This window comes from Sciurus vulgaris (genome assembly GCF_902686455.1).
Source record: "Sciurus vulgaris genome assembly, chromosome: 6".
NCBI classification, from domain to species: Eukaryota; Metazoa; Chordata; class Mammalia; order Rodentia; family Sciuridae; genus Sciurus; species Sciurus vulgaris.
Window position 1 is genome coordinate 575,310 of NC_136466.1, and position 18,221 is coordinate 593,530.

At 61.8% G+C, this 18,221-nt stretch overlaps 1 protein-coding gene across 1 annotated transcript in view; it reads right to left on the reverse strand.

The window, feature by feature from the left end:
- The window catches only part of WNT3A (Wnt family member 3A), a 41,990-nt gene extending 24,920 nt beyond the window's left edge, over positions 1-17,070 (reverse strand). Inside the window, exons 1-3 of the mRNA XM_079145781.1 lie at positions 16,926-17,070; positions 16,808-16,879; positions 1,090-1,331 (exon numbers count right to left, since the gene is read on the reverse strand). Coding sequence (XP_079001907.1) covers positions 1,090-1,331; positions 16,808-16,878 — 313 coding nt within the window. The 5' untranslated portion in view covers position 16,879; positions 16,926-17,070. The remainder of the gene's footprint in view (positions 1-1,089; positions 1,332-16,807; positions 16,880-16,925) is intronic.
- Positions 17,071-18,221: the final 1,151 nt, after the last annotated feature.

Genomic DNA, 18,221 nt, shown 5'->3' on the forward strand with positions numbered 1-18,221 from the left:
TTCAAAAACAGGTATTCAAAGAAATGCTTGCTGAAGAGTATTCTTGGCAGTACTATTCACAAGAGTCAAAAGGTGGAGACGACCCTGATGTCCACCAACTGGGAGCAATGTAGTCCATCCTTACAGGGAGAACGACTGTCCACTAAAAGCAAGGAAGTGCTGACATGCCACTACAGGCATTCCTTGAAACCACGTCGGGAAGAAGCCCAGCCACAAAAGCCACACAGTGAATAATTAGTCTGTAGGAAACGTCCACAACAGGAAACTCCAGAGGCACAGGCAGCAGGCCAGTGGCCACTGGCTGGAGGGAGAGGAGGACCTGGAGGGACCACTCGTGGGGTTTCCTTTAGGGTGACGAAGACTTTCTGGAACTAGAGGTGGTGGTCGTACGATTCTATGCATGCGCTAAGTGCACCAGAATCACATGCTTAAAAGTGATTTTGATTATATGGTTTTCCTCAGTTTTTTTAAAAGCCATAGAACCTTCCATTTTGTATGTGTCCTCTCTCCCACAATCCCCCCTCCATCTCTCTCCCATCTTTGTCTCCCTATCTGTTTCCCTGTCTCTCTGCCAGTGTCTGTCTCTGTCTCTGTGTCCATGTCTCTCTTTGTCTCCCTACCTGTCTCTCCCTGTCTGTCTCCTTGTCTCTCTGTCTCAGTCTCTCTTTGTCTCTCTGCCTCTGTCTATCTGTCTCTTCCTGTGTCTCTCCGCCTGTCTCTGAGATCCAGACTCCAGGCTGTCAAGAAGTCTCCTGTGGAGTAAGCCCTCCATGGTGTCCAGCTGGGCTGGCCTCATGTGGACACAGGCAGCTGCAGCCCTGCCCAGCAGGCTGGGCGGCACACGGTGGTTGCTCTAGCCACTACATTGCAGGTTCATTGCTCTCTGGCAGCAGCTAACCCACGCCCAGCCCTCCCACCATCCTGTCCTTCCAGACTGACCGCAGCCCAGCTCCTCGCCTGGCTCCAGGACCGCTCACCGTCCCTGGGGAGGCGGTGGCGCCCCAGGGAAACTTCCTCTGCATCCCGGCCAGCCCGCCCTCCCCACAGGCTCCCCGGGCCCCGAGGGGACGGCATGGCGGCGGGCGGTACCTTTGTCCAGCACGGGCCCGAAGATGGCCAGGCTGCCACCCACGGTGGTGCAGTTCCAGCGGCGGCCGCGGAACTGGTGCTGGCACTCCTGGACGCCCAGCCTGACGCCCTCGGCCACGCTGGGCATGGTCTCCACGTGGTTTCTGCAGAAGCGCAGCTGCTTGGGCACCAGGCCTGGGATGCTGGCACAGAGGACGGGGTGCGTGCTCAGAGAGGAGTGCTGGGGCCCGATGGCCAGCGACCTAGCGAGGAGGACAGGCGGTTAGGGCCAGCCAGAGTCAGCGGGGAGGCTGCCCTGCCCCAGGGCTCAGATGGACCTTGGTTTTGGGCCACTCAGGTGCCGAGGAGCAGGACACTTCTGCTGGGAAGGAGACCCGGTATCAAGGAGAAGCCAGGGTCCTGCCCACCAGTACCCAGGACAGCCCAGACAAACCGGTCAGACGGGGGGTCAAGAGGGCCTGCGCTCCCACCCTTTGGAATGCAGGGATCCCCGTCACATCGGGACCCAGGCAGGGGCCCCCAAAACCTTTGGAGGATGCAGACTAGAATCACTGGCCACTAAGGCGCCTTGGGGTGGACCGCAGAGCAGGTGGCCCAGGTCTGCACAGGGTTCGGAGGAGGGGCACCTTAGGGTCCAGGAGGAGAAAGACCCGCTTCTGGAGTAAGGATGTGATCCAGGGCAAGAATCACACGAAACCCGTTCCTGCCCATGTGTGGCTTTTACCCCAAAGATACGAGACCCGTGCCTTCCATAGGTATGTTCAAGAGCACCGCGCCCATTGGTATCCACGGGGCGGGGACTGGTTCCTGCATCTCCCAAGATGCCAGGATCTGCAGATGCTCAAGTCCCTTGCACAAAATGGCACATCGTGTCCCCAAACTAGACCATCTCTAGATTCCCGACACACGACTCGACACATGCAGCACTGTGCGCCTAGCTGCTCCGCTGTTCGGTTCCGCGGGCAGGACAGGGGAAGGTCTGCACACGTTCAAGGCAGATGCAATTTTCTCCCAAATATTTCAGTCCTCAGTTAACTCTGCAGATGCAGAGGCCCCGGATGCTGGACCGACCCTACAAAATTGCACCTGGATTTAAAAGAAAGATTTGCCAAGACCTTTTGGAGAAGGGTGGGGATGGGAGGAACAGAAAGAGGTTCCAGTGAGTCCACCCGCCCGTCGACGCGGCCACCCTGTCGGTTGCCTCAGACTCCACTCGTGGTGTCAGGGTCCCCTTGTGCAGGACACTGCAGGCCAACTGCTCTTCACTCCCCTACTGTGGGTTCTGCCACGCTTCCCACACGTCCCTCCCCGGTAGACACTGGAGCTCCTGGGAGGGCTGGCCCTGGCACACCGGGCGGCACCTCAGTCTCAGTCGCTAGCTTTGACCTCCACTCTCTCTTAGGCTCAGCTCAGGGCCCACCTGCCCCCCCGGGGATGCGAATGGCTCACATTTTCCTCTCTGGGAACAGACCATGGAAGCCACCTAAGTGTCCATGCTAGTGCTGGACGAACACATGGGTGTTCTGGGTGTGACCTGAGAGGCAGGACAGAGGACGACTTTCCTCTTTCTTTCTCCTTGACACTAGGGCCTCCTGTATGCTAGGCAAGCTCTATCGCTGAGCTACCCCTGCACCACACCTTTTGAAAATTCTATTTTGAAATAGGGTCCTGCCACGTTGCCCAGGCTGACCTCTAACTTGTAATCCTCCTACCTCAGCCGGGTTATAGCTGGGGTCACAGGCACGGGCCACCCGCCCAGCGGAAGAAAAGCTTTCCACCTGGGGCCCTGGCTCAGGGGTTGAGACACAGTGAAGGCGGCCAGGATCAGTGGTCCCTGCCCTCAAGATGGGAAAGCAGAGGGGCAGGCCAGTGCCCCAGAGCACAGAGAGGGAGAGGCTGAGCCAGGGAGGCGTGTGTGGCTGCACCTCATGCTCCCCTGTACTCTTGGCTGACCACACTGAAAACCAGAGGCCAGAGACGTACCTACATCAGGCCCACTGCTGGGCGCTGCCGACCTCCTGCAGCAAGGAGTCATGAAAAGACCCGGCCACTCCCTCGCTGCCTCAGCCCTCCCTCCGGTCCAGCTGTCCACCAGGACTACCTTGTTCCAGGACACTCCCACCTGTGCAGACTAAGCAAAGACTCCCGTGGCCTCAGTAACGCTTCCCTTCAGGATCCACACCTCCATCACCTGCTGTGCCACTCTCTCCACCCCAGTTTCTATGTCCCCCACCCTGATGACCACTTAGGCTTCCTGCGGGCCTCCCTTCTGGCCTCCCTCCTGGGCCCCATCCTGGGCTCCCTCCTGGACGTGGTGATGTGGCTCTGAACTCAGGCTGTGCGTTTTCCCCCAGGGCTCTGGCTGCACAGGACACTCAGCGGTGAACAGAGGTCTCAAGGAGAGGGGGCCTGAGAACCCAGTAGCGGGGGTCTCCTGGGTGGCCAGCACACAGGGCAGGTACAGACTGGGGGAGATGCCTGGACAGCTTCAGGCTCCTCCTGTGTGTCTCCCTCTGGCTGGCCCTGCTCATGGTTTGCCAGGATGCCTGAACAGGCAGGGGGTGCACAGGGAGCTGTCCATGGGGCTGAGTACCACGGGAGCCAGGAGCCCAAGTGGGTGCGGTGAGGCTGGGGGCTTGACCCTCCAGGACTAGGGGCCTTCCGTCTGCTTGGGCACGAGCTGGTGTCCCACTGGACCTCCCCTCCACTCCATGGACCAGTGTGCTTCACCTCCACCCCGTCCATGCAGCCACCGCACACACGGGATGCTAGTCAGCAATGTGCACGTCCTTATGGCCGGGAGAGAGGGGGTTGGTGTGTACATAAAGCCACACGGAAGGGCGGATGCACCCAGGGAAGGCTGGGCGGGAGCTCCAGGCAGAGCGGAAGGTGGGGCGTGGACCTGTGGGTTCCTAGTTCAAGTCCTGCGTCTTTTCTGATGTGTGACAATCTTCCTGACTGAAAGTTCTTGGGAATACGTTTGTAGGCTGCGGCTCCAATCTGAGAGCTTTTCAGAAAAGGCCAGGTCTGGAGGCCCATGGAACCTGTTCACTTCTCTTTGGTTACCCACAGCCACCAGGGAAGGGGAGAACTGCATCTGCCTGTCCATCCGTCCATCCACGCAGGAAGGAAGCTGCTGCTGAGGGTTTTGTTGACTGGAGCTGTAGAACAAGCGGAGACAACAGCAGTCTGTTCAGACCGGAATGTGGACTCGCCTCTCCAGCTGGGCTCACTACGGGCACTGCTCCTGGGCCTGTGACCGTTCCTGCAGGACAGGTGGCTTCCGCTGCTGGATGCTGGAGGCCGCATCTCACTCTGGGGCTGCTGATGAGGGGCAGGGAGTGAGCTGATGGAGGCCACGACCCGGCAGCTTCCACAGACAGGACGGAGCCTGCAGTCCGAGCGCTTCCCCGCCTGATGGACAGGGCTGGGAGGGGCTCTGCGGGGGAGTCCGGGGGGCCCTTCTGGGTGCTGTGCTCCCCTTACCGCCTGGCAGGCTCACCACCTCCGCGCCACCGTGCCCGGGGCTGCAGCTGCTCTGGTCCCACCAAGGCTGACGTCTTGCGCTTGGGAGGCTTCTCTGGACCCCAGGGCCCTTTGAGTTAAGGCCCCCACACCATTCCTCCGTCCCAGGGAGCTGACACTGAGTCCCCAGAGAGCAGGGAGCTGGGAGGGGCTCCCACCAGACGAGGGAGAGGCAGGGAGGCCAAGGTGGCCCTTCAGCCTCCAGATTTCAACTGGCCTTGACAACAGCATACAAAACATCATTCAGAAGTAAACTGTGCACACACCATCCTTCCCTTCCCCAGAGTCCCCAGGATCCAAACTCCTAGTCCAGGGAGAACACGGTGTCCCTAATGGATCAATACCTGCAAAGTCACCATCTGCAGCACCCTCTGGGAGAACATGGGGGCTCTGGCTTGGCACTGGGGCCAGGAGGGGTGCCTGAAGGGGCCTCCTGCGGGAGCTATGGCCAGGACAGTGGTGCTGAGCGGCAGAGGGCTTCACAAGCTGAAAAGAGCCCTGCCCAGGACAGCACGGTGTAGGCTGCTCTCAGGACAGGTTCTCAGGACGCACAGAGCATGACGTCAGACACCACCTGGGCTCCAGGCCAGTCACACGAACGCAGAAAGTCTGCATTGGTGGATGAGGTGCCCAGTGCTAAGGAGGGAGCAGGTGGAGAGCAGTTACCAGGGACCAGGAGCGAGGCTTTGATGGCCGAGAGTGGTCAGGTTCGCACCCTGACCCAGTCACTCACCAGTCCTTGTTGAACGCCAACAAGAGCACCTGCTACTCATGCAGCCCCAGGACTGGGTGCTGGGTGCATCCTCCTCAAGAGCTGGCCCAGCACAGGAGGACCTCGACGTGCGGACAGCAGGTTCCCGGCCCCACCGGTGCCCCTCCGCTCCCCGACACTTGGCTGAGTTCCTGCACGATTTTACAGCAGCACGGGCAGTCGTGTGCCTGAGATGAGCCTGCCTGCTCCCTGCCGCAGTGTGGCTGCTGCCCCCTCCATCAGAGCGGAAGGCAAGGTCCTGTGCCCGCCAGTGGCAGGTAGAAACGAGACGTCATTCTCACGTTTGTCTGGGAGTGCTGGAGGGGTCCTCCTCCATGGCTGCCCTGAGCCTTAGCAGCGATGTAATGTGACCTGCCGCCCAGGGCTCTCCACCTCAGCTCTCCTGCTGCTCCTGGGCGGCTGGCTGCTCTGCACCCAGAGAATCTGGCCTGGAGAGTGGACAGCACCCTGCCTCACCCTCATCTCCAAACTCTGCAAGTCCACAATCTGACAGGACCCCAACCTCCCCATTGCGGGACCCAGAACTGTGCTTAGGATGCCCCAGCGAAATCCTGCTGATGGAAGCCAGTTTCGGACTATCGGGGTTCTTGTGGCCTTGCTGTACTCTCTGGGTCTTCTCCAAAGCCCAGGACTCACCTGGCACTTGCTGGCCCTGAGGAGGGTCCACACGCCAGGACCACAGAATGACCACTGGAGCTGAGAAGGGGCCTGGACCCTGGTCAGCCAGGACTCAGGGCGTGCAATGGCCAGCAACGGCCTTCAACCAGGCAGACGAGGGTGGAGACAGGCTCTTCCCAGCCCCACTGATAACTTGATTTTGGCCTCCTGAGATCTGAGCTTGGTTGTAGACAGGCCCGTGAGCCTCTGGCATCCCCTGAGCCTGGCCCCCGTCCCACAGCAGCAGGAGCCAAGGGTCTACCACCTCCCTTCTCCACACTCACACTGGACACCCCACCTCCCTGAGCCCAGCACCCTCTAAGCTTCTTGGGCCCAATGGGGAGAAGACACGTGTTGGGGCGGGACGCAGCTCCTCCAGCCCTCTGCGCAAGCTTCGGATGCAAGCTGCCCATGTGGTCCACGTGTGGACAGTCCTCCTGCCACGCCTGTGCCACAGTGTTCAGCTTCGCTGTGCTGCCTTGTTCCTCCAATTCCCACTGCTCCGGCCACTTGTGACTGTCTCCAGCTGCCCCCTCCTTCCCATTTCCCAGGTGACCACTGGGCGGAGCTCATGGACGATGCCCCCGCTCCCGTGGTGTGGCTCCCTCCAACACACAACGCAGGCAGGGACGTCTGGAGAGCCTCCTGGAGCCTGCGCCATGATGTTAGTGAGGACAGCAGAACTGGGCTTCCAGCACACTGGACCCGAGGTCCTCCCCTTCCAATAGCCTACAATGACCCCCAGAGGTGTCAAGCCCGGTCTGTACGTAACATTTATGCATGAGTCTGATATCAGTGACACGGCTCTGCAGCACCCACATACGGCCACCCCGGGCAGAGTGCCACCATGGCGGAGGACCAGACCGTCAAAGGAGGCCCATCCCCTGCACTGCACATTTGCATATTGGGCAGTCCTTGGGGGAGATAAGGATGGTGGCCCCAACTGTCAGGGCTCGCCCCCACCCAGGCCTGGTCTACTCTGGCCTGTCCTTTGAGACTCTTGGAGCCTCAGCTGAACTGGGTTAGAGTTGGTCCCTGGGTTAGAGCAGGTCCTCGCAGGGGTCCCAAGACAGCAGCACCTGCAAGTGTTTAAGACAAGCTGAATTCTGAGACTGATTCTGACTAGATGTTCCAAGATGCCAACGGCTGGTGGGCAGACTAGAAAGACGTGAGTCCAAATGCAAAATATGTCTGCCCTCCACAGACCTGAGTCAATTCCACCGGGGTCCCACGGCCCCTGCCATCTGTCCTCCTGCTCCCTCCAGCCCATCTCCACAGAGGCAGCCATGAGTGTCCAGATGTCCAGACCCCCAGCTTGCCCTCTGGAGGACATAAGGATGCCACAAAGAGCTAGATGCACCAGGCTGATGCACAGGCGGGGGGCACATCCGAGCAGCTGGCACAGGAAGCAAAGCTGCCAGGGGAGAGCATGGACCCTGAGTCTGGCAGTCGCCCCAAGAGACATCTACAGGCCCAGCAGCCAAGCTCGAGGTCTTCATCCTCTCCAGCACCAGCCCAGCCCGGTGGAGCCCCGGCGCCCCCCAACCCGCCCGGCTTCCGCGGGCTTCCAGTGAACGCTCCTGTCTCTCACCACCTCTCTCATACAGGTGCTTCAGAGGACGCAGACCAGTGTCCACACAGGGCTGAAGCCTCCATTCGAGGTCACTCCCTGAAGGACCACGCTGTCCGGGCTCAGTCACACACTCGGCTTGCCAGCTGAGCGCTGGGGTGGCTTCCTGGAGTCAGTCAGTCCCCACTCCCACCTGCGCCCTGCCTTCCCTGCGTCCAGGTCACAGAGAGGTCCATCCCTGCCTCAGGGACAGTGTGAACAGCAGGGACAGGAGGGCCCTGCCCAGCCCCCGGGGAGAGGCAGGAGACTGGCCCGCCCTCGCTGCACCCACTCTTGCACCTGGCCTGGTGATTCACCTGGTGAGGAATTCGCTCCAGCTCCCCTCTCACTGCCAGCCGTGCCTGGGAGGTGTGTACAGCCCCTGTGCCCAGCTGGCCCCAGCCGGGCTAGGCGCTACCGTCCCAGTGCCCTGTGCCCCAAGTCCCCAAACTCCGGTGTCCCACATGGAACACACCTCTGTGCCTTCATCTGGAATCGCAGCCTGGAGAGACCACCCCTGGCAGAAAGGGCCGATGCAAGGCTTAGGCAAGTGCGCCAGGCCCTGAGCATCATGGAGCGGAGCGAGCCCCACGGTCACCACCAAGAAGGTCCCAGCAACGCAGACGCTGTTTAGCAATGACAGGAACCTTGGAAAGCAGAATTCAGCCTCTTGCTCCTTATGAGAGACGTCTGAGAGAAACAGGAGCAACGTGAGGAGCCTATGCGAGGGAGCTGGGTCACAGAGACGTCCTCCTGTGTGAGGGAGCTGGGGTCACAGAGACGTCCTCCTGTGTGAGGGAGCTGGGGTCACAGAGGTCTGTCCTCCTCTGTGAGGGAGCTGGGGTCACAGAGACGTCCTCCTGTGTGAGGGAGCTGGGGTCACAGAGGCGTCCTCCTGTGTGAGGGAGCTGGGGTCACAGAGACATCCTCCTGTGTGAGGGTGCTGGGGTCACAGAGGCGTCCTCCTGTGCGAGGGTGCTGGGGTCACAGAGGTCTGTCCTCCTGCGCGAGGGAGCTGGGGTCACAGAGACGTCCTCCTGCGCGAGGGAGCTGGGGTCACAGAGGTCTGTCCTCCTGTGTGAAGGAGCTGGGGTCACAGAGACGTCCTCCTGTGTGAGGGAGCTGGGGTCACAGAGGTCTGTCCTCCTGCGCGAGGGAGCTGGGGTCACAGAGACGTCCTCCTGCGCGAGGGAGCTGGGGTCACAGAGACGTCCTCCTGCGCGAGGGAGCTGGGGTCACAGAGACGTCCTCCTGCGCGAGGGAGCTGGGGTCACAGAGACGTCCTCCTGCGCGAGGGAGCTGGGGTCACAGAGACGTCCTCCTGCGCGAGGGAGCTGGGGTCACAGAGACGTCCTCCTGTGTGAGGGAGCTGGGGTCACAGAGGCGTCCTCCTGTGTGAGGGAGCTGGGGTCACAGAGACGTCCTCCTGTGCAAGGGTGCTGGGGTCACAGAGGTCTGTCCTCCTGCGTGAGGGAGCTGGGGTCACAGAGGTCTGTCCTCCTGCGCGAGGGAGCTGGGGTCACAGAGACGTCCTCCTGTGTGAGGGAGCTGGGGTCACAGAGACGTCCTCCTGCGCGAGGGAGCTGGGGTCACAGAGACGTCCTCCTGCGCGAGGGAGCTGGGGTCACAGAGACGTCCTCCTGCGCGAGGGAGCTGGGGTCACAGAGACGTCCTCCTGCGCGAGGGAGCTGGGGTCACAGAGACGTCCTCCTGCGTGAGGGAGCTGGGGTCACAGAGACGTCCTCCTGCGTGAGGGAGCTGGGGTCACAGAGACGTCCTCCTGCGTGAGGGAGCTGGGGTCACAGAGACGTCCTCCTGCGTGAGGGAGCTGGGGTCACAGAGACGTCCTCCTGCGTGAGGGAGTGGGGTCACAGGTGTGCCTTGCCGTCTCTCGCTCACGCTGTAGTTTTCTGGTTTTCAGTTGCTCTGGCTTTGAAGGGGAGATCGCCGCCTTTGGCGCGTGCAGAATGCTTTCTGGAAAGCGACTCTTCTCCTCACTCACGCCTTCAGCCATGGCCGCAGCCACGTGAGCCACACCCGCAACCCGCAAGCACTAATGGTTTTCTCTCCTCCCCTCGCTCCTGTTGAAGTGCCGGGCACCTGGCCAGGGGTACAGCAGAGATGCTGGCTGTGACATGCTGGAGGAAGGAGGCCAGCCCAGGACTCCGAGGCGGGCAGCTGGCCAGCCCAGCCTGGGCCAGCGCTGGCCTCTCTGGGCCGAGGGCCCCCAGCTTCTGTTGGGTCTATGTGTTTCGTACTCTTCATGTGTCACGGCTCTGGTGGCATTTAGCTCAGGGCAGGCTCCGTGACACGGGACTTGCAGGCCCCCTTGTGCCTGTGGATGTGGGGGTGTGGGTAGCTTGGGGGTCCCGGCCTCGGGGAGGCTCTGCACCCTAGCAAGTCCTCTGGGGCTGGCAGGCTGCAAGGCCCTTTTTGCAGCACCGTTTGGCAAAGGCGGAGCACCTGTGCAGCAGGGGCACAGCTCTGTGCTGGCGTGCTGTGGGGGAGGGGACCCAGGTGCAAACAGGGGACCTACCCGCATTCGTCACACAGGCGGGGCAGGGAGAGGGGCTGGCAGAGGCGCTGAGGTCAGTGGTGCTGCTCTGTGACTCCAGCTCACCGGTCACTGTGACGGCCCGGCCCTGCCCGGCTCCTGTCAGCTCTCCTGTCTGTCCAACAAGGGGATCAGATCTTGATCTATCTTCAAGGCTCCAGGAGAGGGGGTGGGGAGTGGGCTGGACCTGGAGCACTCCCAGGTCTGCAGGCTCCTCTGACCTCATGGGGTCAGCCCCCGCCCACAGCAGCTCTTCGGGGGTCGCACCTAGCGGAGAGCTGTGTGCCCCGGCCCTGCTGGGGCCTCCCGGGCTCTGGCCCTCACCGACCTCCTCCCACATCTGCATCTGGGTAAGAGCGCCTCTCCTGTCCTACCCTTGGCTGGCACAGACCTGGACCTAGGTAGGCAGGACACGGCTGCTCTGCCAGCCCTGAGGGAGCCAGGAGGAGCGTGGGGGTCTCTGTGCCGAGGCCTGGCGGGCTGTCTTCTCACTGTGGTGCAGCCAGGCCTGCAGGGTGTCTGTCCCCTCCTGACGGGTCTCCTGGCTCAGGCCTTATCATGGGCAAGACGTGGCTCCATCCTCAGATCTGTGACCTCAAGTGTGGGCTGTCCACCGTCTCGGTGGATGGAAGACCAAGAAGCCTGTCCTCGCCAGCAGGGGCTGCCAGAGGCCTGCTGCTCCAAGACCCCCGGTTTTGGTTTCCCTTTTCATCCGTGGGCTGCACTTTGTGATGGCCAAAGCACCTTCTGAGCTGGGGGCTCCCGGTTCCCTGGGGTCGGGGTCACCGCCTCCCTCCCCAGGCTGCACAGCCCTGCCGGGCCCTCCCAGCCAGCGCCTCGTCCTGCGCACCGGGCCAGCGGATTACTGACACATACCTGGACGAGTCCCGGCAGGTGGGGAGGCTCCCGAGCCGGCGGCCATGCCTTTGCCAGCCTCCCTGGGCGGGAGCAGCACATTTTGCTGGGGAAGGAATGTGGAGGTAGCAATGTGTGAGACACCTCCAGGGTGTCACCGGGGAACCTAGAGGGAGACTGAGGCAGAGGAGAGGCCGGGCCCCGAGCCTCAGGGCTGGGACTTCAACAGCCAGTGGGATGGGCGGGTAGCCACAGCATCAAACTGGGTCCTCCATCCTCCCAAGCTCAGATGCAGTGTCCGTTTCCACAGGAAAGACACTTTGTCCACCCATCCTTCATCCTTCGTTCAACACGGCCTTCCTCGCGGCTGCAGAGGTGAAGGGCAGGAGCAGGAGAGGAGCACAGGGACTCCAGGTGACTGGGCAGCCCCTCATCCTGTCCCAGCCTCATGTACAGGTGACGACGGGCCATTCCCAAGGAGGGACACATCCTGTGTGAGCAGGTGTCAGGGCACGGGGCAAATTCACACCCCAGTCATGCCAGGCCTGGGGCTGCACCTTCAGCCCAGGGCCCTCGGCAGACGTGGTGCTCAGCCACCTGTCCTCCAACTGTGGATTCAGGGGGTCGGGTGTCCATCAGGAGGGCTGTGGGCACCAGTGGCGGTAGCCCATGGCTCTGCTCTGGCTGTGTCTGTGGCCAGCTCCGGCTCCCTGCTTCCCTTCCTCAGCTGCAGGTTCTGCAGCGCACGGTCTCCCAGGCACCATTGCTGGCATCTGCCTGTAGGAAGCCTTTCTCCACTCTGAGCCCAAGTCAAGCGCAGCCTTGGCCCCAGCTCCCTTCCCAGCCCCAGGGGCTTTCAGAGATGCCAAACGGGCTTCTCCTGAAACCTCTCACAACCTTCTCCTGTCCATCAACTTCTCTCAACAGGGGCAAACGTAAACCTCTGAGGACAGGGGTGTGTGGAAAGACCCCCCTTAGGGAGGTGGTCCAGGCAGGCTGCATCACGGAGGCGCTCTGCCAACACCAGTTGCTTCTGGCAAAGGGTGCGGGATGTGTGGCTCGGCTGCCACGGCACCAGGAACTCTTCTTCCAATTCCCGTTTGTCTCTTCCTGACAACTGACCAGCTGCTCACAGACAGGCTCTGGAGGGTGAACCAGGCATCGAGAAGTGCTGACCATGTTTCTGGATGCAGGTAACAACTCTGAGCCCTGCCTCTCCATCCTGAGTCACACCATGTGAAGGCGGTGCAGCTGCCCAGGCCGGAGGTCGGTACACTCTGGAAGAAGTGGCCACCGGCCATCGACGGTCCCCAGATGTTGTATCCGGTGTGACTGTACCACCCGTCCATCACCTCATCCATCGACTGATTACAAAGGGGCTAGAAGGCTTGTGCAAATATATATCGTTTGAACAGGGGAGAAGGCACGAGCCTAGAGAAATGGGGCAGCAGTCTGGGAGAAGCACCCCAGGCTCCCAGGCGCTGCCCAGGAGGGAGAGCTCGGTGAGCTGGGAGCTCTGTGCTCCGGAAGGACTCTCCATGGACCAGCGCGTGGAGTACGGTCCTGGTCCTTAGGCGCCACAGGTGACTCTGGCCACAGATACTCCTACTGCAGCCATTTCTGATTGTGCCCTTGTGAAAAGTTTGATGTTTGTCAGTTCCAGAAAGAAGTTCCAACCCAATGCCCTGAGATTCCTGGCACATGCCTGGGGTCAACTGGCATCTTGATTTCTCTTACTTTTTAAGTTTTAAATGCTAAGTACAGATCTTGCCAGCCTTGAGGTGCAGAAGAGACAAAAAGACAAGACAGACAGACAACCTGGGGGAGGGGGCTAGCCTTTTGGGCAGGCCAGCTCTGGGGGTGGGGGGTGTCCAGACACTTCTGCCTGCAAAGCCCAGACACCTTGCTCAGCCTTCCCTGGGTCTCTGTTGCCACCAGTACCTGCCCAGCAGCCTCTTGAGCTCCTCATCTGCTCTGTGCTGCTAGCCACGTGCCTGCTGATGACACGACCTCGTGAATCTCATCTGGAAGCATCCCTCCATCTCACGCCCCCCAGGGTCCCAACCACTCCCTGTACACTCTCCATCACCAGCCCTGAATCCACTTGCATGCTTGGTCCCCATAAGCTGTGGGGCCACTGACGACCATGCACCTCCAGGCAGAGCTGGGCTAATGCTCCACCCCAGGTTATCCGTGTTGGTGGGGCCAGCGTGTGGGAGCCAGGGGGCCAAAGAGGAGGCGAGAGGCTACAAAGGGCTGACAGGGAGCAGAGGGATTCAGGTATGGTCCTACACTCATGAAGTATTTCTGTCACTGTGATGCGGGCACCAGGCTAAGAGAGCACCAGGGAGTCCCTCAGTGGGGGACTTGTCTGAATCTGAGCCACCCAGGGGAAGGGAGAAGGCTGGAGACTGGCCACACACTGCTCTATAGCATGGCCTCTGTGCTCAGGCGCTCATGTCCAGCAGGGACCAGGAGGGGCCAGGCAGCAAGAGAGAGGCCCTGCTGGGAAAGAGTGGCTGGGGCGCAGGCTCCTCTGCTTTGCAGTGGACAGTGGTCAAGTCAGATGGGAATCCAAGCAGCAGTAAGGTGTAGGTGTAGGGAGGGCGGGTGAGAGGGTTAAGGGAGGTAGGAGGTGGCTGGAGGGGCTCGGTCTGGTGGGGGGAGAGAAACCCGAAAGATGAAGAGTCCCTAGCCTGCTAAGACTGGCTTGAACCCTGGGGGGCGGGAGGCAGACAGACCAGGCTGGCCTCCAGGGGACATGATAAGATGCGGTCAGTCCAAGCATGGGAACCTCTCGGATCCATCAGTGCCTGTGGATGTTGTTCTCCAATTCAGACCACGTCCTCTTAGCCCCCTCGCCTGTCGGTGGTTATGCAGGCTCTCCTGACGAAGTATAGCTCCATGAGAGGAGCCCTGGATAGGCGAGTGACGGGGACAGTGACATGCCTCTGTGCAGTGCGTGTTGCTGTAGGGCCACACCTTGGTCGGGTCCCCTCCTCTGGCTCCCCTCTGTCACTTGAAGCGCCTAGGGTGGACCTTCTTGGAGAGCCACCCAGCTCTGGATTGCTCTGGTCTTGCTGAGGATGGTGTTTCTCTGGGCTTGCTTCAACTTTGTCTTGGGACCTCGGAGCATCACATGGAGCGTTGAAGACAAAGCCCCCTGAGCAGGTCTGGAGGTGGGCAGTCTTTCACATTCCCACAGGGCTGCCTGCAGCAATGGCCACAGTGACACCTTCTCCCTGCCCCCGCAACACCAGCTTCAGAGCCTCATGGGTCCTGATGTGAGCGGTTTCCCTGCTGTGCTTCTCCAGGTGAGGAGGTCCCGTCATAGGCACTGCACGTGTGGTGCTGGGGAGGGGCAGGGAAGAAGCCGCTTTGTTTTAGGGAGGGAAGGTGAAACAAAACAGCCAACTGGGGAGGCTGAGGGTGAAGCTGAGAAGCTATAAAGAAAGCCCCCCGCACACCTCTGCGGCCCACCACAGCCCACCCAACAGCGGCCAAGACGGCCCTTCCTCCCCCTGGGAAATGATCCATCTGGCCCAGAGTGGGAAGCAGAAAGGACCAGGCACTGGAAGTTTGGCCAGGTAGAAGGTGCAGATGAAAGAGAGCCTTCCTGAGGCAGCTGGGCTGTGACACTGTGACACTGCTGGCCGTGGTCACCGAGACACTTCCTGTGGGAGCCCTCCTCTCTGTGTGCTCATGCCCAGCTGTGGGTTCCAGCCGGCCTGGGGCAGGGAGGGGATGGAAAAGGAGGAGGACTCTATCTTGTCGCCCTCCACAAGGGGGGCGGGGAACCTCCTCTCAGGAAGCAGAATCGCTAAGTGTGAGAATCCCACTGAGAACAAAGTGGGAGTGTGGCCGGTGGAGAGGTGGCCTCCCACCCACCCCTGTCATAGGGGGCGGGCTTCTATGCCACCCGCTGCCTCCCGGGGCAAAAGGGCTGCCCAAGACCCTTGAGTGAGGGGGGGTGCACCCCTCCAGGCTCACCTGGAAAATACCAGGTGAGCCTGAGGGTCTCTGAGGGTCCATCTGGGATGGAATCCATTCAGCTCAGGTGAGAAGGGTCATAAACCTTGTGTTGGGGTGGGTGGTCAAGGCGAGGGGCCCTCAGGACCGCCGAGGCAAGGATTCCAGGTCGCAGGGCAGCCTGGAGGCTGGCGACGACTCCCTTCTCCCTGGGAGGAGCGCGGGGGCGAAGCCTTTCCTCCTGCGCGCAGGAATGCGGCGGCGGCGGGTTCTAATTAGAAGCCTGGCGCAGGAGCGGGCAGCCCGCGGGGCTCTCCTGGACGCGCTGCCCCTGGCTCCCCGCGGCCGGCGGGACGCGCGTCAGTGTCCTCGCGCCTCAGGGCGCGCGCCGCGGCAGCCGGCGCCCGGGAGGCCACCCGGAGCCGCAGGTGCCACGCTGGGATGCGGGGCGAGCAGGGCTCTCAGAAGCGGATCTGGTTTCCGCTGCTAACCCTGCAGCCTCTCCAGGCCGCTTCGGAGACCCCAGCGGCCCAGCCTCCCTCCCCGCCCTGCTGCGCTGGCCCCGCGTCCCCACCTCAGGCTCCCCGGCTCCTCTCTTGAACCATCTCGAAGAGAAAAATTATTATCGGATTAGATGTACTCGGGCTCGCTCCGTCTCCCCGCTTCCCTTCGGCGTAATTATTATAATTCTAGGCAAGCCGTCGGAGGGTTGTTCCTGGGTTGGGGGGAGAGTGGGAATGTTTGTGGGGAGGCTTCCGTCCAACTGGGTCTCACCAGCGGCGCTTCCCAGACCCTTGGCGCATCCCTCCCACTCGTGTTCCTCGGTTCTGGGCATCTGAAAGCGTCCTGGCGTCCGAGCTGGGATGACCCTGGCAGATGGCGGGCGAGCCCTGGGGAATCGCCGTGGGGAAGGGTCGCCCTTACTCCCCTCCCTTTAGGATAGGTGCAGCAGAGACTGAAGACAGGAGGACGCAGACCTTGCTTTTGGCTTATCTGCACTCCCACCCCCAAGTCGAGCAGGGTCTCACAGCAGTGTGCCTTGTCTGGCATGGGTCAGACAGCATGCGTCCCTCTGATGGGAAGCCCCGAGCCTCTCGCGCTCTAAACCATGGCTCTATCCCAATCTCCAGCAGCCTCTATTGCTAGGCAGATGCAGGCAGCGGGCTCACAGAGTGTCCCTGGGGACCCCCACACCGACAGAGGCGGGTGGCGTGCGAGGCTCAGAGCTGGCTCCAGTGCCCGTTCCCCGCCACTCCCCGCCGGGTCCGGGCTGTCTTTACGTAACTGCACTGCTCCGAGCTGTTCAGTCTTGTCTCACTGACTTTGTTTTAAAGTGTGTGTGTGTGTGTGTGTGTGTGTGTGTGTGTGTGTGTGAGAGAGAGAGAGAGAGAGAGAGAGAGAGAGAGAGAGAGAGAGAGAGAGAGAGAGACCCTAAAGGAGTCTCTGGAGATTCTCCCTCTTCCCGGAGCTGCTTCCCGCTTGTCCTCTTCCCTCGCCCGTCGCCTGGGCGTTAGTGCCGTCTACACTGACCCTCTTTTCGCCTCTGTCCTATTCCCGACGCCCATGCCGGGACAGCTGGAACCTTCTCCGCTTCCTATACCCAGGGCGGGTCATTGACTCCAGAACTCCGATACGCACTGACCGAACAGGTCCCAGTGGAGACAAGGAAGAACCCGCCCGCTATCCTCGCGCGGACCGTCCGCAGGGGCCCTGTCCGAAGGGACGGCTGCTCTAGGGCAGCACCCGGGCCAGCGCGAACTCGAGGAGGCTCACTCACCACCAGATCGGGTAGCTGCCCAGCGCCTGCTTCAGGCTGCAAAGCACTAAGAAGTATCCGAGCGGAGCCATTGCCAAGCTGGGAACTCAGGGCCGGAGTCCGCCCCGAGAGCGAGGGCGCCGGGCGGGCCGGGCCCAGGGAGCTGCAGAAGAGGCGGCGGCACTGGGCCCTCCTGCGGCCGCGGGGTGCGCGGGGTGCACGGGTGTGCACGGGTGTGCACCGGTGCGCGGGCTCCGAGGGCGGCGCTGCGCCAGGTGGGCAGGCGGCCGGGCGGCGGGCCGAGGCCCGGGGCGGCGCGGGGCGGCGGGGGCGGGGCAGCGCCGCGGGGGGCGCCCGCCGGGACTGGGGCTGGGGCGGGGCGGGCAGGGGGCGGGCGCGGCCCTGGGCGTTGGAGCCTTGAGGCGCTGGCCCCTCCTGTGGCCGTAGGTGCGCGGGTGCCGGGGTGAGTGGGAGCGCGCGGGACGCAGGGGTGCTGAGGGTGTGTGCGGGGTGCAGGAGTGTCCGGATGTATAGGCGAGGGGCTGAGCTGTGCTCGGGTCACTGGGGTGCTACGGATGTGCGGATGCGGTCGGCGGTGCCCAGAGTGCTGGGGTGTCCAGGTGGGCGCGGGGTACTGGAGTGTGTGCGTAAGCCGGCTGGAACCTTCTCCGACCTCCGCGCCCGCCGGGATTCGGTGCTGTGTAGTCCCCAGGCGCCCCCTTGCAGCACCTGGACCGCGCCCCGCAGGATTCCTGGGCCGCTTCCTGGATTTCCCGCCCGGCGCGCCTTTCGCTCATGGTGGGACACATAGTCCCCCACTGGTTCCTGCTCAGCCGCACCCTCTCTCGCTTTCACAGTAGTGGGGCTGCTCCCTCATGCACCACCTTGTCCAGGGAAATGTTTGTCTGGGGCAGACCCCTTGGGTTGCTCCTTGCAACTCTGCCTGCAGCCTCATCCCATGAGCTGCATCCTCCGGGCTGGGAGCTGTGTGGGTGATCCAGGTGCAGCCCAGCCTCTGCAGGTCCCTTAGGAAATCGGGTTGTTTGGCCCAGAGAAGCCTCTGGGGTAGAGTCGGGTGAGGCGCAGCAGTTGGTCACTGGGACCGTCCTGCCTGCTTAGGGCCGTGACCTCTTCAGGAGAGACTTCCTGACAATTTAGGTAATTTTGCTGATGGACAGGGAGAGTGACTTGCCCAAGGTAACAGAGGACTGGACTGCTCCTCAGTGTCAAGTCCATCTGCAGGCTCAGAGTAGCCCAGAAAGACTGGGGAGTTTTGTGCTTTGGGAAGGGGAAACCCAAGCCTCCCAGGGGCAGCTGACAGCCTGACAGTTCAGGGGGCCTCCGCCCCAGCCCCGGCCCTCATCACAGCAGAGCTGCGACATAACATAATGCAGAATTCTTACCAGCATTTTGAACTGAGAGAGAAGGTCAAGGG